This window comes from Siphateles boraxobius, unplaced genomic scaffold (assembly GCF_051911475.1).
Source record: "Siphateles boraxobius isolate OS27281-9 unplaced genomic scaffold, OSU_SipBor_1 32, whole genome shotgun sequence".
In the NCBI taxonomy this organism is placed as follows: domain Eukaryota; kingdom Metazoa; phylum Chordata; class Actinopteri; order Cypriniformes; family Leuciscidae; genus Siphateles; species Siphateles boraxobius.
Genome location: NW_027508942.1, coordinates 3,598,336 through 3,623,149, shown reverse-complemented (window position 1 = coordinate 3,623,149; position 24,814 = coordinate 3,598,336). Strand labels below are relative to the sequence as shown.

At 40.3% G+C, this 24,814-nt stretch overlaps 1 protein-coding gene across 2 annotated transcripts; it reads left to right on the top strand.

Moving 5' to 3' along the window:
- The first annotated feature begins 555 nt into the window (after positions 1-555).
- cfap45 (cilia and flagella associated protein 45) lies at positions 556-18,029 on the top strand. 2 transcript variants are annotated; one of them, XM_077194593.1, is made up of 12 exons: positions 556-738; positions 1,270-1,389; positions 1,470-1,597; positions 3,025-3,169; positions 5,117-5,287; positions 5,370-5,548; positions 5,630-5,759; positions 5,853-5,999; positions 6,850-6,963; positions 7,084-7,277; positions 8,737-8,961; positions 17,051-18,029. In XM_077194593.1, the coding sequence occupies exons 1-12, from the start codon at positions 736-738 to the stop codon at positions 17,124-17,126; spliced, it is 1,632 nt and encodes a 543-aa protein (XP_077050708.1). In that variant the 5' UTR covers positions 556-735; the 3' UTR covers positions 17,127-18,029. The 2 variants fall into 2 exon arrangements, with proteins under 2 accessions (XP_077050708.1, XP_077050709.1); XM_077194594.1 differs by lacking the exons at positions 556-738; positions 1,270-1,389; positions 1,470-1,597 and adding an exon at positions 2,194-2,211.
- Positions 18,030-24,814: the final 6,785 nt, after the last annotated feature.

The following is a 24,814-nucleotide window of genomic DNA, read 5'->3' as shown; positions in this document are numbered from 1 at the left end:
CGTAATGCAACGGACCGGATCTACGGAACAAAGCCTTTAAATAAAAGGGTTAATGAGCTGTTTACGCTGCTATATAGGCCTACAATGAAAGAGCCTGCACAGCGGCAGGAGATAAAAATAAGCACAAAAAACTCCCTACCTTACACAACAACAAAGTTGTACTTGCGGTCTGCAACGGTCACAATATGACGTCACACTCTGCATATTTTAAAAACTCTGCAGCACCCCTACTTCCCGCGCCCATATAGAAATAAACAAATTAGTTTAAATCTTTCCAACGGGTGTGTTTAGGGTTAGGGGTTGGTTAGGACAGTTTTTTGTAAATAATTATACAACTAAATCATTCATGATAATTAATAACACAAATACAGAATCGAATAGTAAGTGCTCTAAAATAGTATAAACTGCTAGTACATAAATTAAAAGACCCAAATAGTCCTAGAATTGCGGTCCTTAAACGGCAGTCTCCGGTTTTGCAGGAACTCTTCTATTCACTTTCCGTAACCGCAGTAACCGCGTCTCCATGGAAACGCAATAACAAACTACCACTGTGGGGAGTCGGCTTTATTGCTAGTAGGCTAGCTGTGGTCAACCAAAGTGTTATTATCTATTTCTTTTTTAAACACATAAATTAGAAATACTTGACTGGCATCCCTTTTCACTTTGTCGTGACTGTTTGTACAGTATCTGTGTCAACGTCTATCCTATGAGCTTTTTCACGTCAGCTTGATAGAAATGGTAAGTACTTTTACACACCAAGTAGCTACCTTTACACACCATATACACTATTTATGGGCATTAGTATGATAAAATGTTCTGTTTTCTGGCTGTCAAAATTTTGGAATGAGTAAGACTTTTAAATGTTTAAGCGTCGTATGCTCACCAAGGGTGCAATTATTTGATGAAAAATACAATAACGTTACATCCTCCAGAAATCATTCTAATATGCTGATTTGCTGCTCAAGCAACATTTATTATTAACAACGTTGTTAATATACATGATCAAATAAATGCAGCCTTGGTGAGCAGAAGATCCTGTCAAAAACATGAAAATTAATAAATAAATAAAATTATTCCAAACTTTTAACCACCAGTGTATATTCAGCAGGAAGTGTAGTCCAAGTCCAGAAGGAATGAATGTTATGAGTCGGTTCTTTTATAATGAAAAAAAAATTAACCAGAAACTAACTGTTTTGTTGTTGTATTAAAGACTCCTGAGAATTAAATCACGTAGCGACTCACTAGTTGGTAATTTGACATGCTTTTCAGCCTCAAAGCGCCGGGTCATCATCTGGGAAACTGTCGGGGAGCAGCGGTTTGACTCGCCGCTATCGCACACGGGCCCTCACCTCTCATGTGGACGAGACCCTTTTTGGGACCCCCAAACAGGTAGAAAAAAGCTTACTTTATGGCTTAGACATTAAATGAAAACTAAAGGAAGATCCAACAGTCTATTGAATCTTTCTCAGCATTCTGCTGCTGAGATAAAAGATGATGCTGAAGGCAGAAGCGTGAGGTCAATGTCACACTCTGCTCCTGCAAGCAAAGAGCCAAAGACAGTCCGCATCATCACTAAAGATCTCATCAGAGATCTCAGGCAAGTAGAAGCAAAAGGTTTTTACACTGTGGAGACATGTAGTTATCCTTATTGAGATATTTACATTACTTGTTCAAAAGATTGGTGTAACCTGATTTGACTTGAATAAAACCAGTAAATCTGTATATCCCTGAACTGTGTATATTGGCCATTTGTGTTTTCACTATTTTAAAAGGGGTAATGAATTGAGAAATCAAATTATCCTTAATCTTTTGACATATACGAGGTCCTTACAGTATAAAAACATCCTGTACGTTTCAGAACTTAAAACTTCCTTGTTAGTCCAAAAACAGTTTTTATTGAAACCAAGCTCTGAAGACAAGAAGTTTCAGATTTTGTCATATTATGACGCAATAGTGCGACGAAAGACCGTCTTCTACATCATCGCATCTTTGGCCCCGCCCACTGGCATGTTAGTGAGATGAAAAGAGAGATACAGAATCACTGGACTAAAAGTAACATTACCTTCCAAAGAATCCTAATGCTAGGAATGTGCATGATTTGTTCGGAACATTTCACTGTGGATTCTTTGGCAAAACAGTTGCATTTTCGGCGCAGGCTTTGCAAACAGACTTTTACTGCAAGATATGAACCCGACAGTAATGCAACAACATGTAAGTAACCCTCTTCATTCTAATGCTTAATCTGGGATCAGTGATTTCTGATATGTAATAATTCATGTACAGTCGGACGTTCATTGTTTATTGCCGTTTAAGCATCAGTATATCAAGCCAGTGACTAAACAGTCAACTTCACATCTTTTCTCTTAGTAGCAATCTGTTATTTAAACTCTGATTAAATTATATACAGACAGCGATCAATGAAACACTCCCTTTATAATCGCTAGAGCTGCCAATGAAACAGCACAAGTTGTGTCAGCGCCATCAAGTCCATTATAATCAATTACGCTGTCTTCACTGCACAATGAATCTCTTATTCACATTGTGTTTGCACTGTTAGTTATGATAAAAGCATTCGTGAGAGTGCAGAAATCGAGTTACATTGACTAGATCACGGCATTCATGTGTGTCATCGGCTTCATGCTCATCGCTGCAACCTTTCATGCGACGGGAGTAGATCTACATATAGTGCTATAATCAACACTTTTCACAATTAGTTTATCTCGACAGCTGTAATAGTGAAAACGTAGTAAATATTTTCGAGAGAGTTCCACATATAATACTTATTTAATATGCAAGCCAATCATAGCAGTGGGCGTTTACACTGAAGTCTCACTGTAGACACGCCCCTTCCAACAGAGCACTCAAAAAACAAAGAGCCTTTTATTTCTAAATTATGACCATTTTTGATGTAAAAATCATACTAACATTATAAGGGCACCTCAGGAAACATTAAAAATTAATAATAAAAAAATGCAGTTCACAACCCCTTTAAGCCTGCTCTTTGCTCTTGTTTTGTTGAACCAGAATCCCAAGTGAGGACCCATCTGGACAGTCTGTCATCCTGTCCTCGGCTCAGTTCAGGCGGATCATGGTGGAGTCTCATGTCCCTAGTGAAGAAGAGAAGTCTTCTGTGCTGGAGGCCCAACGCCAAGCTCGCGAGGAAGCAATGGTGAGCCAACTATATCAAACTCTCAATCTGTTATTTGTCTTAAATATTTTTTAATAAGCGGATCTATTGGGGTTTTATTAGGTGGGCCACCTTAAGAAAATACGTTGTCAGCCCATATGCCACCCAGAATTATTCCAGTATAAAATATAAATGTTTCTTGTTTTGCTTTTTACTAGCAGTGCTCCATTGCAATAACATAATATTTACTCACTCAGTCATTTCCTTTGAATCATGAGAAATTATTTTAAAAAGACCACAACAACGTTTATTCTTTGTTCATGCATGCACATTTTTCCAAGAATGAATTAAACAATTCTGCATGAATGGAATTGAAGAAGGTATTAAACTCAATGAAAAAACAATGCTAATCTAATATTGATAGAATAAAATAATGAAACCACATCATCTCTTTTTTATTTCCCAGGTCACATTATATTTACGCCATCACATTAATAGTGAAAATTAGAAAATGCAGCATTACTTTAATAATAATAATGTGTATGAAGTGCCCTAAGTACAACATCAGTATTACAGTGCATATTTACAAAAATATAAGCGTCCAGGGTGCGAATGTTTCTGCTTCTCAGTGAAGCAGCAGAGTCGGTCTGAGACGGGAGCTGAGAGTCAGTGTATGATTTCCCCAACACATCGTGAAATGCACTTCATTTTTCACATGGAGTGTGAAATGCACAGCTTAATTAATTAATGCAAAACTTAATTATAAGTGCCATCATTTAGAAATAAATGAACTAGCCATTGTGACAGCCAGAAGCTGACTCAAAAATGTAATATGTTGCTGGGTCTTCATGAAATGTTCATGCTTTATAGAATAAGCATCGGCAGCTCAATCATTTTCATAATATTTAATTTGTGTAAAGACTGATTCCTGAACTTACTCTTGTTTGTTACTGCCATTGTTGTTACTGTGTGTGTGTGTGTGTGTGTGCGCGCGCGCGTGTGTGTGTGTGTGTGTGCGTGCGCGCGTGTGTGTGTGTGTGTGTGTCTGTGTGTGTGAAAATAAGTGAGTAAGAATTTCACATGGAACTTCACATTGATTAGTTGATTTGTGTGTGCAGCTGAAAAAACAAACGTAACACAATAACATTAAAGGCTCTTCTGCATCTTTTAATTTAAACGAAATGAAGCTTACCATGTACACTTTAGCAAGCCGTTCAAACAGAACTCATTGTATTCCACATTGTTTTTCTAGGTAAACATGCGCTAGGCAGATGTCTCTGACCATTGTACTCGCGTCTCTTGTCTTTTGCAGCATTTCATGCATAACACAGGGTTCTCATTTCCCCCCATTCCCCTGCCCATATCACACATGTTTCAATGCAAAAATGTGTTCTGTATGAATGGCCCCCACAATATTCTTTGCTTGTCTTCCAAACACTGCTATATGCTTCAGGAATTGTATAATTAGTTCAGTGGCGTGCAGTAGTGTTCTGCAATGAGGAGGCAAAAAGTTTTCTGTAGTTTTTTTATTTATTTTTAATCAACTGTAAATTCATGTCCCAGTTACACTTCATGTTGTCACATTTTCCTGGTTAAATAAACATTACTCTACATTACATCAAAAAAGAAAAAAAGAAATCAAATACAATTCTATTTTGTATTTTAACAATGTAATTATTGTTCTATTTATTAAAACAATAAAATATTATTAGCGAACGTGGAATGCGCATGGAAACAGGAGGCGGGATTTATCACACGAACCAATCATAGCGCGATAGAAGGAGGCAGTACCTCATCTCACGTGACTTTCCCCCATTCATTCTTAATTACCCCCCACTAAACCTACCGCACACTTTAGGGGTTCTGTTAATATTTTTATTTATAACAAAAAAAATAGTTTTTTTTTTTTTTTTTTTTTGTTATCCTATTTTTTGAGGAGGTACTGCCTCCCCTGAGGAAACGCCCCTGATCTGGTTGTTGTCATATCAGGATTCTGCAGAGCAGAGAAAAGCACAGATGCGTCAGGCGGACCTCTCTCGGCAGAAGAACCAGAACCTCAGTGAGCTGGAGATAGAGGCGAGGGACCGTGCTCAGTACCTGTTGGAACGAGCCAACACCCTGAGAATGGAACAAGAGGACGAAGTCAAGAAGCTCAATGAGGTAGAAAGGACCACACTAACAAGCCAAACCATGACGCAGTGGTTATTTCCTACATGCAAATGTTGTCTTTGTACTCCTGCAGTTGATTCAGAAAGTGCAGTGCCATGTTGTTCGGGATGCGCAGATTGAGGAGAAGAAACTGAACCGCACAAAGTGGCTGGAGGAGGAGAAAAGGCTGGATGCCATCATGGAGGTGGAGCGTCGCCGGGCCTTAGAAACTCAGGAACAAATCGAACAACTGCGCAAAGAGCAGATGATTCAGTAAGGATATTTACACTCTATATTCTATATACTCTACATACAATGTAATGCTCCCTGGTTGATGGGTGGGTGTTATTAAAGCGGGAAGCTGCGCGTCCTCGACCAGATCCAGATGCGTCTGGAGGAGAAAATGCTTCAGGATGAGATGAAGGAGCAGGAGGGTCAGCAGTTGCTGGAAAACATGGAAAAGATGCAGATGGAGGAGCTCAAGGTACATGCAATGAATCTCTAGATCAATTTGAATCAAATGTACAGGTAGTTTTCGAACTCACATGCGAATTCACTCTTTGTGTAATGTTCTCAGGTCATTGAAAGGAAGAAGGAGGAGCAGAGGAATTTGCTTCAGGAGATTCAGAGGATAAATGAGGAGAACCTGCTTGCTAAAGAGCGGAAAAAGGAAGAAGAGAGATTAGCAGATCTGCGTGCTGTAGAGTATACAACCAAGAAGTTGGTAAGAAAAGTATTTTTAATAGGTTTCAGTATCGCCTCTCTTGTCCTCCACCACTGTAATCTTAATCTTAAACTTTAAAATCAGGGGCAGACTGTTCTTGCAGCTCTTACCTTGTTAATCAAATACAATAAATAAGATTAATTAAACATTCATATAGGCCAATTCACACTGCACCGACAGACAGCGACCAACGTGAACAAACACCAGATTACAGTACGTCACTTCTCAGACATTCCATAACCCGACAAGCATGATTCAGCATGTTAAATCGGCAAAAAGCCCCATAAGCCCATGCCAATAGATACCAACAGGTGTAACGCACTGCTGCGACAACACCCGACAAACTGTCCGTTGCTGTCTGTTTCCGCAGTGTGAATTGGCCGTATAATGTGAGATAAAATTTTCCCTGATCTCTTTTTGTAAAAAGTACTACTACAGACGGCTTGTACAGGATTGGCTATGACTCGACAACACATGCTAGACGAAGACACTCTTCTCCGCTCCTCAAATACATACATATATACATGCATAATTTAATAATTTGTAAAAATACACCATACACAAATAAAAAACATTATTTCCAAACCATTAGTATATTGTGGTAGCTTTGATATGGTGCCATTGCTACCCTGGGCATTCCATTGATTTTGCACAATATTAGAAGTGGACCACAAGGGAAAAAAATATCTTTTCAAGTCTAACCTACAGATTCCTTTCATAGAAAAAATGTTGAAACAAGCTAAAAAAGAAAAACTTCAAAGGCCTGGCAACATCAGCAGCTGCAGTTGGCTTTCCCACCAAGCCACATTGAATAGTCACATTAATCCCAGATGTGTTAAATTACTTCTAGGAACGAGAGGCAGAGTATGAAGCTGAGCAGATACGAATCAAGAAAGAAAAAGAGAAGGAAGTGGCGCGACTGAGAGCTCTTCAAGAACGGGACAGAGACCATAAAGCTGAGCAGGTAAAATGTTACAGTATGTCTTTATAAAAAATTATTAAATTCCTTTATATGAGATGTATACCCATGATGGCATGCTGGATTCTGGATTTCAAATAAATTAGTTTTTCTCTGAACTGTGAGGATGAGATCAGGGCACGGAGGAACCAGGAAGCGGCTGCGAGGGAATGGAGAAGAAAAGAGAAAGAGCAGACTATGAAAAAGCTGGAAGTGGAAGCGAAGCTAAAGGCCGCTCGTTTGGTGCAAGTCACTCATAAGGAGCACTTGCTGTCAATTGAAGCTGGACGAGAGAGAGCAGAGTTTGAGAGGGTCCTGAGGTACAAACACCATCACATGTATCAAGTCCTATTACCATGGCCGCACACAAGGTTTTAGAAATACAGAGGTCCAAAAGCTTAGCTTGCTAGGGGGATTCGGAGGCCCCCCGATCTGCATTTCTGCATTTTAAAGGGGTCAAATGATGCTATTTTTAAAGTTCATTATTTTGTTTATTGGGTGCAATATAATAGGTTAACTTGCTTTTATGTTATAAAAACACAGCATTTGTTTACATACTGTACATTATTGCATAGCCTCTTATTTCTAGAAAGCCCCTTGTTCCGAAAAGCCCAGAGTGCTCTGATTGGCCAGCTGACCCAGTGCATTATGATAGGCCAAAATCCTCAACGCCCGTTGCATAATTGCAAACTGAAAGCAATTATAAACGAACAGGTTATAATGGCATCGGTATAACCGAATCATTTCGAGCCCGAAATGATCAAGCAGATAGACCAGAACCAATTTTTGCAAGCACGTCTTGAGCAGAATGTTTCACTGCGGTAAGCTTTTATTGTTTATTATAATGCAGCATAAGCATTACAAAACCCACTGAGCCAACCTGAAAATTAAACAACTACCTCTATAATTCACTGTGCTTTCTGACAGAACATTTTATCTTATGAAAGTGGAGGAGGGGAGAATGGACAAAGATTACATTCACTACGTTTACATGCAGCCATTATTCGGGTCATGGTCGGGTTAAGGTCACTATTCGGGTTTCTGAAACATTAGGAATAACCCGTTTACATGCGTGAGCAGAGAGAGTTACTCCTGTTTACATGGAATCGCAATATCCCGATGTAAACGGCGATGCACGGTTAGCGTCTGGACAACCTTAAGACGCAATATGCGTCATTTCCGATTCTTCTTCATGTATCCAAAGACAACAACAACAACAACAGCAGCACACGGATAATGAATAGTTCGGGGCAGATAGGGATCGCCTTTGTTTGCGCTTTGGTGCCGGTAATGACCCACCAGCAGTGTGACTTTTCGGTCACCTTCTTGTAAATCTCACTATCTCGGTACTTTCTGCCGTCAACAAAAGACATTATATTCATGGTTTTCACCACACTAATAAAGAAATTGGTCTCCTCCTCGCTCCAAAAGTACGCTGTGCTGCATCTCGACATGTTTACTTCCGGTATACTGCACACAGGTTTTTGTATGCGTTGAGAAGTTCCTCTACTCAAAAGACCAAGAACACAAATCTATGTTCCTTTTGATGGGGATATGCCGATACGCGTTTACATGACCAAAAATTCGGGTTAGAAAAGGGGTACCCCAGGTATCATATCCCGGTTTTTAAAATCCGGGATATGAGCATATTCGGGTTTTTGCCAGTGTTTACATGGCTGTGCGTGACCAGGTTATTGCTAATATCCCGGTTTTGAACGGGTTATTGGCTGCATGTAAATGTAGTAATTGAAGATTGTATGCTGTATACTCCTTTTCCAGGGCACAGCAGGATCTCATTGAGAAAGAACGAGAAAAAGAGGAGCAGCGGCATCAACACATCCAAAGGCATGCTGAGGCTGTGAGGCAGCAGGTACGGGAGAGAGAAGTGCAGGCCGTCAGCCAGCGCAGAGAGCTGTTTCGAGAGGGGGAACGACTGGAAGAGGAGGCGCGCAGTCGCAGAGCCCGACTGGACGAGATTAAAGAAAAGAAGCTAAGGGAACTCCGGTATGTCCTTAGAGTAAAGTAGACAGAAAAATGCATTTCTCTCTATATATACACTATTCTCTTTGCCACCGACATTGACTCATGAACACGAGTTTATCAATAAATTATTAAAAGTAATTTAAGTAATTAAATGAATGTCATAAACGTGCAACTATTCGAGTAATGGCTTAAATGAACTACTAGTCAACCAAAAAAAAAACTTTACTCAGGGCAGCCCTAAAAATTACATAAGACTGTAATGAAAATATGAATTATGAATGAGTAATGAAATAAGGAATGATTGCATACAGGAAAGAAGACACAGTGGCCTCAAAAAGTGTTTGGACACTTATGGCACAATTAAAAATGTATGAATTTCTTTGCATTAACTACAAAATATCACACCAAGTGGCATTCAGGGTTTTTAGTAATGGGATGAAAAGTGGGAACAAGTCTAAGGGCCAAAAGATTGTAATTTTTTTAATTAAATTTTTTATTTAAAAATTATTTGAACCATAACTTTGTATAAAGCAAGTCATTTTAGTATTTCAATCACGGGTGCCCTACCACTCCAAGAAAAAGGAAGATAGCGAGAAATCTGCTTGCTATTATCACAAACTGCTCTGAGACACAAAGGTTGAGGATCCAAATGCAGTTTATTTGAGTAATCCAGCATCGTAATCAAACATTCAGAGCTGCCAACTCTCACGCATTCAGTGTGAGACTCAAGCAATTGGCCCTTTTCACACGCTCTCACGACACACATCCATTTTCTCACGCAGAGAAAAATTGCGGAGCAAAGAGGACACTGACATAAATGTTTAATCATCAATGAAGCTTGCATTTAATTTACAGGCCCACAACTACATTTTCAAAAAGTGCAAAAAGACCTTAAATAGAATAAGACAATGAATAATAATAATTTAAATCAAAACAATAATTTAAAGCAAAACAAGCTTATTGTGTGAAAAGTTTTTTTTGTTTGCACTGTATTTCTGCCATTTAGGGTTTTTATGTAATGCAATGACATTCATTTAAAGAGATAGTTCACTCAAAAATGAAAATTCTGTCAGTAATTACTCACCCTCATGTTGTTCCAACCCCGTAAGACCTTTGTTCATCTTCGGAACAGGAATTAAGATATTTTTGATTAAATCTGAGAGCTGGATCACTCCTCCATAGGCTTCTTAAAGGGGGGGTGAAATGCTGTTTCATGCATAGTGAGTTTTTCACACTGTTAAAGAGTTGGATTCCCATGCTAAACATGGACAAAGTTTCAAAAATGAAGTTGTAAGTTTGATGGAGTAATTCTGTTCCAAAAATACTCCTTCCGGTTTGTCACAAGTTTCGGAAAGTTTTTTTCGAATACGGGCCTGTGTGACGTCAGAGTCGCCGGAATTTCCTTATACGGGTCTTAAGGGCACTTCTCCCGGAAGGGCGCGCGCGCATCTGTAGCCTAGTGCGTGCGAGAGTACGCCTATGCCCATCAGAGCGCTGGGCTCGGCTGCGCTGCAATTAAAAAAATGGCACCAAAAAAGTGTGTTTTTGGTTGCCAGGGCAAAACAACATTGCACAAATTTCCAAAGAACCCAGCGTTAAGGGACCTGTGGATGGATTTTGTTTTTCCAGAGCAGCAACGGAGTTGTGCAAGTGTTTTTGTTTGTTCCCTTCATTTCGACAGTAATAGTTTTATAAACAAGGCCCAGTTCAACGCCGGATTTGCAGATCGCCTAATACTCAAAGATGGAGCAGTCCCAACGATAAAGGTTCACGGTCGTGCGTTGGAACCGCAGGCGGTGAGTAAAACTGCTTCAAATGTCTGTGAGTTGTTAACTATCGGCGTGTAAGCACAGAAAGTAAACAACATGATCACATACAGTTAATGTATCTATGGAGCATGCGATGTATGGTGTGTGTTTAAATACATTTGTTTAGCTGGCCACTGTAGGTGTCAGTTTGTTTATTGTAAAAATAAATCATGTCCTCATAAACCAGTCTGTCTGTTTACAACACACAAATGTTGTAAAACTCGCGCATGACATGGTGTTCTAAAAACACTGCGCTCAAGTTCAAATCATTTCTATTTTTAAAAAAACGCTCGAGACCTTATGTTTTTCACCCATTTCACTGCCCATCTCACGTTTTTGTGAGCCAAAACGCGTTCTGTATGAACGAGCCCTTATATTGTTTAGATCCTTGTTAGGCATGGGATTACTATTTGATTGTAGTCTAGCAAGGTTATTATTGTGAAAGTCATGTTGCCAGTAAAGAACCACATGGTATTTATTTATTTAATTATTTCTTTATATAATGATTGGCTGAATCTGATTGTTAGCCATGGTGTTAAACGTATTGCACCCTTATACATTGTATTACGGTATTGACTACCCGTATTGTTTTATTTGAAGGTATACGGTTATGTACGTGATGACGTCACGTTTTTCTTTACGTCTCATGTTTCTAAGTTGAGAGAACATGTGAACTGATGTGATGTTCAAGTGAAGCTTGCTAATAAAATCCTGCAAGAGGATAAACAGCACTGAACAGCGTTTCGTTTGTTTTTCCTGCACGCGAGTGAAGGTGAATTGCGCACTCGGATGCTCAACAGGTTATGGGCCCAGGCACGGAAACAAACGAGCGTGAGTAAAGACAGACGCGCCGTATCAACGTTACGCGTTCTATGAAGCTAGAGAAGCAGCTAACTGAAGTGACCTAAGAAGAAAAGTCGGCGGGAAGATGGCAAACAGAGCGGTAGGAGTCCTAGCAAATCAATCTTTGTTTGATGGATCCGAAGACAAATATGATCTTTGGGAAACGAGATTCTTAAGCTGTTTACACACTCTAAAGTTAAAAGAAACTATCTTGCATGAGCCCACTGATGCTAACGCGGAACAGCTAGCCGAAGACAGACGGAAGAATGCTGATTGTTATGCTGAACTTGTAAGACTGATAGATGATAAAAGCCTATCACTGATAAGACATGAAGCTGCTGACGATGGCAGGAAAGCCCTTAAAATACTGAAAGAGCATTATTCTGGGAAAAGCAAGCCACGGATAATAAATATGTACACATCGTTAACTCAGCTACGCATGGCAGACAACGAGAGTGTTACTGACTACTTGATAAGAGCAGAAAACATCATCACAGCACTGAGAGATGCTGGAGAAGCCATGAGTGATGGATTAACCATAGCAATGATTCTCCGTGGATTACCAGATATTTTCAAACCGCTAGCCGTCCACATAACACAGAATGAGGACGACGTTACGTTCACAGATTTTAAGAGAAGACTGCGAATTTACGAAGAGGCAGAGAAAATGAAAGTAACTGAATCCACAGATAATGTGATGAAGACGCAGACGAGACAAGGAAAAGGTCCTCTCAGGTACCACACAAAAGAAAGAAAAGAGGAAGACACAAATGTGACATGTTACAAATGTGGAATAAAGGGACACAGAGCGAGAAAGTGTTACAAGAGAGTGTGGTGCAGTCATTGTAAAAATAGTACACACGCGGAGTTCCTGTGCAAGAAAAAGGGCGACCAAGATGGCGTCAGAAAAGTTACAGAAGAACACGTTAATGACCAAGATCATCTCTTCAAAGCTGAACACTCAGAATATGAAAAACCGCAGAACAAAGTGAAGATGAAAGGCATCATGGTAGACGCTGGAGCGACGTCTCACATTGTGAGTGACATCACAAAATTCAGAAGTTTTGATAACTCATTTCAACCAGAGACTCATTCAGTAGAATTAGCCGACGGTACGAAGTGCAGTGGAATGGCGCAACAAAGAGGAACGGCAGTGATTTATCTCATAGATGATGCTGGAAAGCAGCACACTGCACAGCTACGGGACGCACTATACATGCCTTCATACCCACATGACATTTTCTCGGTAGCTAGAGCAACAAATGGAAGAGCAACAGTCATTTTCAAAAAGGGAGACAGCCACTTGATTACCAAAGACGGAAGCAGGTTTGATATACATGAAAGTGGAAACTTGTACTATTTACCAACACTAGAAGAGGGCGTTGACCAGTGCAAAGTGTGTCATGATTTACAAACCTGGCATGAAATTTTGGGACATTGTAACCATGAAGATGTACAGAAGCTACAAGGTGTAGTAAGAGGCATGGAGATAAGAGGAAACAAAATGAGACCGGAACAGTTATGCGAAGTGTGTACAAAAGGAAAATTCACGCAGACCAGAAACCGGGAGCCAGACAGAAAAGTAAAGAAACCTCTGGAACTGATTCACACGGATCTGGCCGGTCCCATGCCAACACAGAGCAAAGAAGGACACAGATATGCACAGTCATTTACAGATGACTATTCAGGTACGATGTTTGTGTACTTCCTGAAAACTAAAGGTGACACAATACAAGCTACTGAGAAGTTTTTAGCTGACATTGCACCTTATGGAGAAACCAAGTGTATCCGTTCAGAAAACGGCACTGAATTCATGAGTCGAGATTTCCAAACGCTGTTGACAAGGAGTAAGATTAGACATGAAACATCTGCACCTTATTCGCCACATCAGAATGGCACAGCGGAGAGAGGATGGAGAACACTTTTTGATATGAGCAGATGCTTGCTGATAGAGAGCGAGTTGCCAGATGAGTTGTGGAACTACGCAATGCAAACATCAGCCTACGTGAGAAATAGGTGTTACAGTAGACGCACAAAGAAAACGCCATATGAGTTATTCACAGGGAAAAAGCCAGATGTTTCAAAAATGCAGAAATTCGGATCAATATGTTTTGCTTACAAACAAGAGAAGAGCAAACTGGACTCAAGATGCGAACAAGGTGTTTTTATAGGCTACGACAAGAACAGCCCCGCCTGTCTAGTATACTACCCTAACACCGGAAAAGTCCAAAAACACAGATTGGTGAAGTTCACAACACAGACAACCAGTGAAAGAGAAAAACGAACATCTGAGACATACACAAGATGTGAAGACATGGATCCAAATATCTTCAGCAGTGAAGTCAGTGCCGCCGATAATGTGGAGGATGAACCAGATCATGGTGTTCAAAGTGTTGTTTCAGAGACTTTGCCCGAACAGGCTGCTCCCAATCAATCGGGTAGAGCTACAGAATCCGAGATCAGAAAGAACCCCCCAAGAACCAGGAAGAAGCCAGCTTACCTACATGATTTTGAAACTGAGGATGCTGAAGACAAACTGCAAACATGCATAGATTTTTGCTACAGGGCAGTATGTGATATACCTCAAACCTACCAGGATGCCATAACATCAACAAAATCCAAGCAATGGAAGGATGCTATGGACAAAGAAATGCGATCATTGGAAGAGAACAAGACCTTCACACTCACTAAACTACCACCAGGAAAACAACCAGTCGGAGGAAGATGGGTTTACGGACTTAAAAGAGACATTGACGGATCTGAAAAATACAAGGCAAGATTTGTGGCGAAAGGATACAGTCAGAAAAAAGGGACTGACTATGATGAGACATTCTCCCCAACAGCTGACATGACAAGTGTGAGAATAGTTTTGCAAAAAGCAGCACAGGAAAACCTAATCTTGCACCAAATGGATGTCGAGACAGCTTACTTGCATGCACCTATAGATCACGAAATCTATATGGAACAACCAGAGGGTTATGAGCAAAAATCTGAAAAGGATGAAAAATTAGTATGCATGCTAAAAAAATCTCTCTATGGCCTTAAGCAATCTGGTAGGAACTGGAATGCTTTGCTACATGTATGTTTGACTGAGAACGGTTTTACACAGAACCCAGCTGACAATTGCGTATACACTAAAGAAAAGCCAGATGAGAAAGTAATCCTGATAGTATGGGTTGATGATTTAATCCTAGCTGCTAACAGTGAAAGTGTTCTGGAAAGTGTAAAAGAAATGCTCACACAAAGGTTCAAAATGAAAGACATGGGAAGGTTGAGACACTTCCTGGGCATAGATTTTGAACAAGCAGAGGGTCTAGTTAAAATGTCACAGGAAAGATATGTGAGAAGAATACTAGATCGTTTCAACATGCAGAACTGTAAATCAAGGGAAACGCCATGTGAACCAAAACTTGATTTTACAGAAAATGCAGAAAAAATGAAAGAGCCAAAGATGTTCAGGGAGGCAGTAGGAAGTTTAATATACTTGTCCACTTGTACAAGACCAGACCTAAGTTTTGTTGTCAGTAAATTATCTCAGTATTTTGCTGAACCAACAGAACAGCACTGGAACACAGTTAAACATGTGTTCAGGTACCTTAAAGGTACAGCAGAACAGCAATTATGCTTCAGGAGAAATGATACAGAGAGGCTAGGTCTGAGAGTGTATAGTGACGCCGACTGGGCATCTGACACAAAAGACAGACGTAGTACTTCAGGGTACTGTGTTAATCTGAGTGAAGAAAGCTCTTTGATCTCATGGAAAACCAGAAAACAACCGACAGTAGCGTTATCTACTTGCGAAGCAGAGTACATATCTTTGGCATCAGCCATGCAGGAATGTATCTACCTAGAACAGTTGCTTAAGGGTATGGACACATACAAATATGCACAAACAAAGGTGTTCGAAGACAACCAAGGTACCATTGCACTAGCCAGAAACCCAATCTGTAGGCAAAGGTGCAAGCACATTGATATCAAATACCATTTCATAAGAGAAATTGTAAATGATGGCAAAGTTATTTTGGAATATTGTCCTACAGAGACAATGGTTGCTGACATAATGACAAAGCCAGCCACCAAGCAGAAGTTAAAGAGGTTTAGTCGGGATATGTTTGGAACTTAAAAGTGTTAAAATGTTTTGTATACATTCAATTTATGTAAAGGAGAAAATTTTATTTTATGTTTAATTTGATGTTATAGAAAATACAATGGGCTAAGAGTGAGTGGGGGTGTTAAACGTATTGCACCCTTATACATTGTATTACGGTATTGACTACCCGTATTGTTTTATTTGAAGGTATACGGTTATGTACGTGATGACGTCACGTTTTTCTTTACGTCTCATGTTTCTAAGTTGAGAGAACATGTGAACTGATGTGATGTTCAAGTGAAGCTTGCTAATAAAATCCTGCAAGAGGATAAACAGCACTGAACAGCGTTTCGTTTGTTTTTCCTGCACGCGAGTGAAGGTGAATTGCGCACTCGGATGCTCAACACATGGTTTATTTTCGGATGTCACTCACAGCTTCCAGACGCTCTCAACGCAAAAGCTTCGCGCGCTCGTGTCGTGATTATTTAGCTACGCCCACACAGTACGCCTCCACCCGCTCGGGTTTTTCCGGAAAGACTCGGTACAGCCTATCTTTCTTTTATAAATATAATAAAACTAAAGACTTTTTGGAGATATGAAGGATGCAATACTACTCTATAGGTACTCAAGATTAACATGAGATTGAGTGAAACTGAGCATTTCACCCCCCCTTTAAGGGATTGTGCGCAAACCCCCCCCCCCAAAATAACGACTTTATTTCAACTATTAATTTCCTTCTCTGTGGGCCTCGAGTCAGTTAACGTAGTGTGATAGAGTAGTAGTACCTCACACGTAGGCTCACTATTGGCCGACGCTGGTCATGTGTGTGATTCGTGTGACGTACAACAACAGAAGCTTACCCTGTTACACTAGTGACCTGACTCGAGGCCCACAGAGAAGGAAATGAATAGTTGAAAGTTGTTATTTTTGGGGGGTTTGCGCACAAAAAGTATTCCCGTCACTTGATAAACTTAAGATTGAGCCACTGTAGTCACTTGGACTATTTTAACAATGTCTTTAATAACTTTTCGGGGAACAAGTTTCAATCCTTTAGAAGCCTATGGAGGATTGATCCAGCTCTCAGATTTAATCAAAAATATCTTCATTTGTGTTCCAAAGATGAACGAAGGTCTTACGGGGTTGAACAACATGAGTGTGTGTAATTAATGACAGAATTTTCATTTTTGGGTGAACTATCCCAGTAAGTGTGGCTTAAGTGTCCGGATATAGAGGTTGTGGGATACCCTGAAAATCTTCTTTTTTATTTGATGTGTTTTATGTGACTGGATGTTGGACTCGTCGTTTCATGGTCACACACATCTTGCAATGATTTAGAAAGACAATTACATATTTCCCCTTCTGACCGCAGGGCAGCTGGGCTCTCAGACAAGTACTGCAAGGAAGTGGAGCGTAAGGTTCAAGCCCTTCCATCTCTTTCAAACTGAGGAGCAAGAGAAATGGAAAAATGTGGTTTACCTGAACAAATAACCTCAGCTAAATTAGTGTGTAAACAGTTTTGTGGAAAAGACTGCATCGTCACAAGTAAAATAAATAACATTTTAAACCCAAAATACACAATGTGAGTTTCTCTATCTGTTGCTGACTCAATATAACTTCATTTGTGGATGCCAAATATGTTGTGTTTGTCATTCAAAAGTCAGGGTTATTTTTTTTTGGGTTACACTTTACTTTAAGGTGTCATTGTTACAGTGTTATTTTATATTTAAGTACTGAGAAATATTAAGCAACTACATTGAGGGTAGGATTAGAATTTGGTTGAGGGTTAGTTGCATGTAATTATGCACAATTTACTGTTATTACTATGGTAAGTACATGTAACAAGTAAAAAAAAAAAATCTTTCCTTCTCCTTTAAATCCTCCCTAGTCTGGTTTTTGCTACTCTGAGCAATGCCTGTACTTTGTATTTTCAGCACTTCTTGCGTTGTTCTTTCCTTTTCGCTTTGGATAAAATTGTCTGCTAAATGTTAATGTAACAAGGACACTTTAAAATAAAGTGTTACCCTTTTTTTCTTTGTTTTTAAGAGTGCTTACTGTATTATGGAAATAATATACTCTAAAATAATATAGTTTAGTATAAACTGATTGTAATATTTTTGGACAGTTAAATGCAATTAAATAAAAAATGTATTAGAGTTTAAATACAGTTAGCTGAAATTGAGTGCTTTTTTAACACACTTAAGTAGGACTTAAATACATCTTTGTGTAATTTTATAATTACTAATATTTGTCTTTGAAATATAAAGTGTGTTGAATGTACTGACAAAAGCATTTATGTTGAACTAAAATATAATGTCATTCATTACATTTTTTGATTGTCATGTATTTAAAGCTGCAGTCCGTAGTTTTTCCTCTTTGTCGCCATCTCTGTTCGAAATCTTCAATAGCAGTTATTCGCGGAATTATCAACTTTACGTGGGTTGTGCCTCGGGTCGGCACAGCACGGATGAATCTAATGTTTTGAGGAGAATGTTCGGCTGTCAGTCTCCGCCGGTGTGGATACTGCCATTCAGAAACACAGATTATACTTTTTGAAAGTATGACCAACATAAGAATTTTCACCGGAAAATGTCCTAAGTAACATTCACTTTTGTTCTGACCAACTAAGGGAAAAAAGCATTGCAGTAAATCATGCTGATTAAATCTAACAGTCACTTATCATATCACGTCAAACCGTGCAAATTATACTTTGTTCTCAAATTTTTTATGTTAACAACATCAGCATTGCGTGACTACATTTAATGTGTATTAGGGCTACCTGTAATCTTAGTTCAGTTTCCATTTCTGTGCAGTCTAATTTCTAATTGATGATTTTCCTTTTATGTGGTTTGTCCTTATGTACTCTTGTAAACTATTTTGGGTTAATGTTTCAGACTTGCATACTATGGTAAACCAAAATTATAAGTGTGGGATGTTTAATTCAATTCAAATTTATTTGTATAGCGCTTTTCACAATACACATTGTCTCAAAGCAGCTTTACAGAAAGTGCATTTCGGAAATGTACATAGAAAAATACAGTCAGTTAATCATGTATTAATTTATGGCATAACATATCGCCGGCGTCGAGTTGTCTCTTCACAGGCGTCGAGTCGTCTCTTCACAGGCGTTGGGGCATCTGAAGTCTCCGTGAGAGGCTGGATACAAACTGGAGCTGACGAACGCTATTTACCTCGGGACTTGCGTCCCGAGATAACAGCAGAAAGGCAGATGGGAAATAATTAGCATAGCTGCTGTTCATAATGTTAATGCATTCAAACTGATTCAGCCGTAGTATTAAAGGTTAAGCATTAAGTGAATGCTTGGTTAAAGAGATGCGTCTTTAATCTAGTTTTAAACTGGGACAGCGAGTCTGAGTCTCGAACAATATCAGGAAGGCTATTCCAGAGTTTAGGAGCTAAATGTGAGAACGCCCTCCCTCCTTTAGTGGACTTCGATATCCTAGGAATGACCAGAAGCCTCAAATTTAGTGATCCTAAAGAGCGCGATGGATTGTATGGCGATAGAAGGTCTGTTAAATACACAGGAGCTAAACCATTTAGGGCTTTATAGGTCAGTAGGAATACTTTGTAATTGATACGTAACTTAATAGGTAACCAGTGTAGAGATGATAAAATAGGTGTTATATGATCATATTTTCTTGACCTAGTAAGAACTCTAGCGGCTGCATTTTGCACTAACTGTAGCTTGTTTATTGAGGATGCAGGACAACCAGCTAATAAAGCATTACAGTAATCTAGTCTCGATGTCATGAATGCATGAACTAGCTTTTCTGCATCAGAAACAGATAGCATGTTACGTAGCTTAGTAATGTTTCTAAGGTGGAAAAAGGCTGTTCTTGTAATATATGAAATATGATTTTCGAAAGTCAAGTTGCGGTCTAGTATAACACCCAGGTCTTTTACTGTGGTGGATAAAGTAACAGGACATCCTTCTAAATTAAAGTTGTATTGTAAGGGATTTTGTGGGTAGTTTTTTGGACCAATAAGTAATACCTCCGTTTTATCTGAATTTAATAGCAGGAAATTACACGTCATCCAGCATTTTATATCATTTAGACACTCTGTCAATTTAGATAAGTTAGTGTTTTCATCTGGTCGTGATGAGATATATAATTGAGTGTCATTAGCATAACAGTGGAAATTAATTCCATGTTTTCTTATAATATTACCAAGTGGCAGCATGTATATTGACAATAGCAGAGGGCCTAACACCGATCCTTGCGGCACTCCATAGTCTACTGACGTTATCTTCGATTTTTCCCCGTTTAAACAGACAAAATGGTAACGGTCTGATAAGTACGATCTAAACCAGCTAAATGCTTGTCCCTGAACACCAGTGTAGTTTTGTAGTCGATCCAAGAGTATTTTATGATCTATAGTGTCGAACGCAGCGCTAAGATCGAGTAGAACTAGTATTGAGATACAGCCTTGGTCAGAAGCTAAAAGTAAATCATTTGTAATTTTAACTAGCGCAGTTTCTGTGCTATGATGCGGTCTGAATCCCGACTGGAATTTTTCATAGATATCATTTTCTTGCAAGAAAGAGCACCAATGAGCGGACACAATTTTTTCTAGTATTTTAGACATAAATGGAAGATTTGAGATGGGTCTGTAATTTGCTAAGTTATTTGGATCTAATTGCGGTTTCTTAATGAGAGGTTTTAGTACTGCCAGCTTGAATATTTTTGGAACATGACCTAAAAATAAAGTAACACTTAACACTTAAGGTAACACTTCTTTCAGTAGTTTAGTGGCTATTGTATCTAATAAACATGTCATGTCACATATCTACGTGTATGTTAAAGTCTCCAACAATTATTGCTTTATCGACATTGACCAATAGATCTGAGAGAAAGTATGCAAACTCTTTTAGGAAGTCAGCATAGGGCCCTGGAGGTCTATATACGGTAGCCAAGGCTAGAGATAATATGGATTTGTTTCTTACATCTAAGAGCGTAACATTTAGCACAAGTACTTCAAACGAATTAAACCTGTGACCTGTTTTCTGAGTAACATTAAGAATATCTCTATAGATTGTTGCAACACCGCCGCCACAACCGATCAGACGGGGCTCATGCTTATAACAGGAGCCTGGTGGAGTGGACTCATTTAGACCGAAATAATCATTTGGTTTAAGCCAGGTTTCAGTAAGGCAAAGTACATCGAAACTATTTCTGTGACCATTTCATTTACAATAACCGCCTTAGGTGTGAGCGATCTAATGTTTAGAAGACCTAGCTTTAGAAATTGTTTGTGTTCACTGATATTTAGATTTTCTGGTTTAATTACAATAAGATTTTTGCTAGATCCTACACTAGATTTATTGTTTGGCCTCACTAAGCGAGGAATAGACACAGTTTCTATATAATGTTCTACACTACTTATATCAATTAAGTTGGGACAGCAAAGATAGTGATTTGGACTTTGACTTACTAGTCATATGGTGTGTAACGTCTTGGAGATGTTGTCCGACAGAACAGCCGCTCCGATTCTGCTGGGGTGCAGGCCATCAGCACGGTAGAGCCTAGGTCGCTCCCAGAACAGATTCCAATTATTTACAAAGAGCAGTTTCTGTTCATTACACCATGACATTAACCATTCATTTAGAGCAAATAATCTACTGAACCTTTCTTGTCCTAGTCGGTACGTGGGAAGCGGTCCAGACACGATGATCGTTGCTTCAGGCGATGTGCTGCGAACCGTCTCGATCAGGCTTCTGTAGTCCTTCTTCAGAACCTCCGTCTGCCGCAGCCTGATGTCGTTCGTTCCCGCGTGCAGCACGACAGCTCCGACGCGCTCGTCACCGTTCAGGATCTCGGGAATCTGTGCAGCGACATCAAGAACACGAGCACCAGGAAAGCAGTGAGTGCGCACCTTACGCTTACCTGAGGTAGCACGGACATGACGGACCATGGAAGTGCCGATGATCAAGGCGGCGTCACGTTCCGACTCGCGAAGAGGGGAGAAGCGGTTCCGGGCGGAGATCTCGAAGACCGGGAGGGGCGGGGAGGTCCTTGGTCTGGTCCTGGCTCGTGTCTTCGGCTGTGGGATCACCCAGGGTCCATGGTGTTGCCTCGGTCCCGGAGTGAGTGAAGGCAGAGATGATCGCGTCCTCCTGGGCAGAGAAACGCACGGAGTAGACGAAGTCGGAGTCAAAAAGTTACTAACCACTGACTTGTGAGCATCGGCGCGTGATGTTTCAAGCGCTGATCGCCGATCTCGCAGCTCGGCTTGCTTCACCAGCAGAACACGGATCTGCTTCTCCACCGACTCCAGCTCCAATCGTACCGAAAACAGCTCGAATGTGTCCTCACCTGCACTCAGAGGTAACGTTAGACACACATCCGATATGTTCGCCATTATAACAGATGAACAGTAAATTTGTAGTGATACTACCAATATCACTACTAATTTAGGACTGAAATGATGGATATAACCAGTATCCTTTCAGTGAAACGGGTGTAAAATGAGAGGGTCGATAGGCGCGAGGCCACGCGTGAAATGCTAGCGGGCTAAAGGCTAGTAGCCGAGATTCGGAAAGTTGGATCTAAGTAGCGATATCAAAGCAATCCGATTGTTTTTTATAAGGAATAGTGTCGAGGATAAGTTCACATGATATAAAAATAGAAAGTGCTTGTTTATAAATGAGGGATTAATGAATCAATTCGACGGAGCTCCAAACACAAAACCTTAGTCTCTAGAAAAAAAAGTTTAGTCTCTAGAAACTCCAATCTTCGTTCCCCATTTGTTAATTTACATTACATTGTGTTAACTTTGTGAGCATGGGTATTGCTAGAACACAAAGGGTCGTAAAATCTCCCTCCAAAGGGACAACTCCTCATTGGCTCACACACCTCCAGAGCAGTGGCGGCTGCTGGTCTTTCAAAGAAGGGAAGCTGTATTAATGAATGAATGAATGAACAAACAATATAAAATTAACTATTAAACTCGACGGAGGAAATGTGGGAATTAGGTTAAACTGAAACAAGGAATGTGGTGTATAATTGTGTAAAATTTATGATTTTAAAGAAATAGGTTGCAGCAGTTTGTCTTTCGAATACACCTGCAAAATCCGCGATGGGACTGAGCTCGAATAGCTTCAGCGTCAGCGACTTTTTATAGTACAAAATCGCTGTCAATCAAAAGGAGATGCAGTCTTTCGACAGACCCTCCGATCATCACACAGAAGCCCAGAGTCCAGGCCATAATCGCAGATTTATCCAATGACCATCTAGTTTCGAAGCACTGAAAAAAACTGTTCAAATCCCCATTGAAGTCAATGGACGCTCGGCTTCAACAGGGAAGTGCACTGTGACGCTAAGGGAATGAATGAGAAGGAAATCGAGTCACTGCTATACTGTATGTAGCTGATGCTAAACAGCTTCGAGAAGAATGTGTTCTAACGCATTTTTTGTCAATAAAATGTTAACACAATACTACATATTTGACCATTATTTTTTTAACATTATAGGGGAAGCCGAGCTTCCCTTGTAGTCTTAAAGAAATCGCCACTGCTCCAGAGGGTGTGACATCTTCACGCTTTAAAAATCAATGATCAAAAGATCAGCTCTCTTACCCTTTTAGTTCCTTTCTGAAATCCTTATGTGAAGATGATGCTGAACTATTAGTTTTCTAAGGACCCCCAAGCTTGTGCCAGGCTGTGGCCTTGTCTTTCCATTCACCAAAGATCCTCTGACTCCCACTGGTTCACTCTCATCAAGACAACATCAGCAAAGATCAACTGGAGCCTCCACAAATTGCATCAGGACAGTTTAAATAAAATGAGCAAGACATGCAAGTATCAAACTTAGTCTCATTATTTGATAGATTAAGTATCCCTACCCCGTTTTAAAAGAAGGGTGTGTTAGAACTAAACTGATGGTTTGCTCAAGGCTGTTGATCTGCTGAATTTCAAACATACTATAACTTCTTGCTTTCCTGTATTCAGCTTCAGCTCTCTTTCCCTTAAACTGTATGCATGTATGTGTATGTTAGAGTAGTTTTGGTGTTAAGTCAAGTTAATAAAGTCTTGTTCATGTCACATGTAAAGTGGCCGTGTGTCAAGCTCATACTGGAGTCTCTAATCATAGATTTTGACTACTTGCTGTATTTCTCTTTAAGGACAGAATTGTTCTTTTAAAAGTATTTTATTTCAGTAACACTGTAAAGTAAGAAAGACATTTCCCATGACCCGAAAATGTACATTTCTTAGTATTAATAAACAATTAAGACAATGGTGGTGGACGAAATCACCAGACTGGAGAAGGAGCGCTTCCATCTGAAGGCAATATCCCGGGGCACACAAGGAGCCTGGACGAGATGGGATGCTATTATCAACAGGCGTATTACCTGGGCTGATATCTGGAGGACACCTCAATCCAGGCTCAGTTTCCTGTTAAGGGCGACCTACGACACCCTTCCATGCCCCAGGAACCTCACACTGTGGTATGGTGAGGAAGTGGGCTGTCATCTGTGTGGGAGCGCCAAGGCAAGTCTCCGACACGCTTTGTCGGGAGGCAGAGTGGCACTGACCCAGGGACGCTTCAGGTGGCGCCATGATGCAACCCTGGCGAAACTGGCCGAGATTCTGGAGGGTTGTAGGGTTGCAGCAAACAAGTCACCGGCAACAGAAGAGCATGCCCTGACAGGATTCGTAAAGCCTGGCGGTATACACCTATTGCCTGCCCAGAAGAGGATCAGCATGCTCGCACCTGGTAAAGAGTGGCAGATGCTGGCAGACCTTAGGAAACAGCTGGTCTTTCCAAGAGAGATCATGACTACCACTCTACGACCAGATATAGTCATGTGGTCAACAGTGGCGAAGCGAGCCCTCCTCATCGAGCTAACCATCCCCTGGGAGGAGAATATGGCAGCAGACCACGAAAGGAAGCATCAGAAGTACGCCGAGTTAGCAGCGGAGTGTAAAGACGCTGGCTGGAAAGCAACTGTTCACCCGGTGGAGATCGGCTGTCGAGGCTTTGTGGGCAAAGCAGTAGTCCAGCTGCTATGTGGAGTGGGCATAACAGGCTCAAGGCTGAGGAAAGCCACGGGGTGCTGGGAGAGGAAGCGGAGAAAGGGAGCTACTGGCTTTTTTTGAGGAGGAAAAAGATGGGGT

Bases quoted from the DNA above. Each gene is read 5' to 3' on its own strand.
- cfap45 (XM_077194593.1), top strand. The intron at 5,760-5,852 runs GTACATGCAATG...TAATGTTCTCAG, and splicing joins TGCAGATGGAGGAGCTCAAG to GTCATTGAAAGGAAGAAGGA. The intron at 8,962-17,050 runs GTATGTCCTTAG...TTCTGACCGCAG, and splicing joins AAGAAGCTAAGGGAACTCCG to GGCAGCTGGGCTCTCAGACA.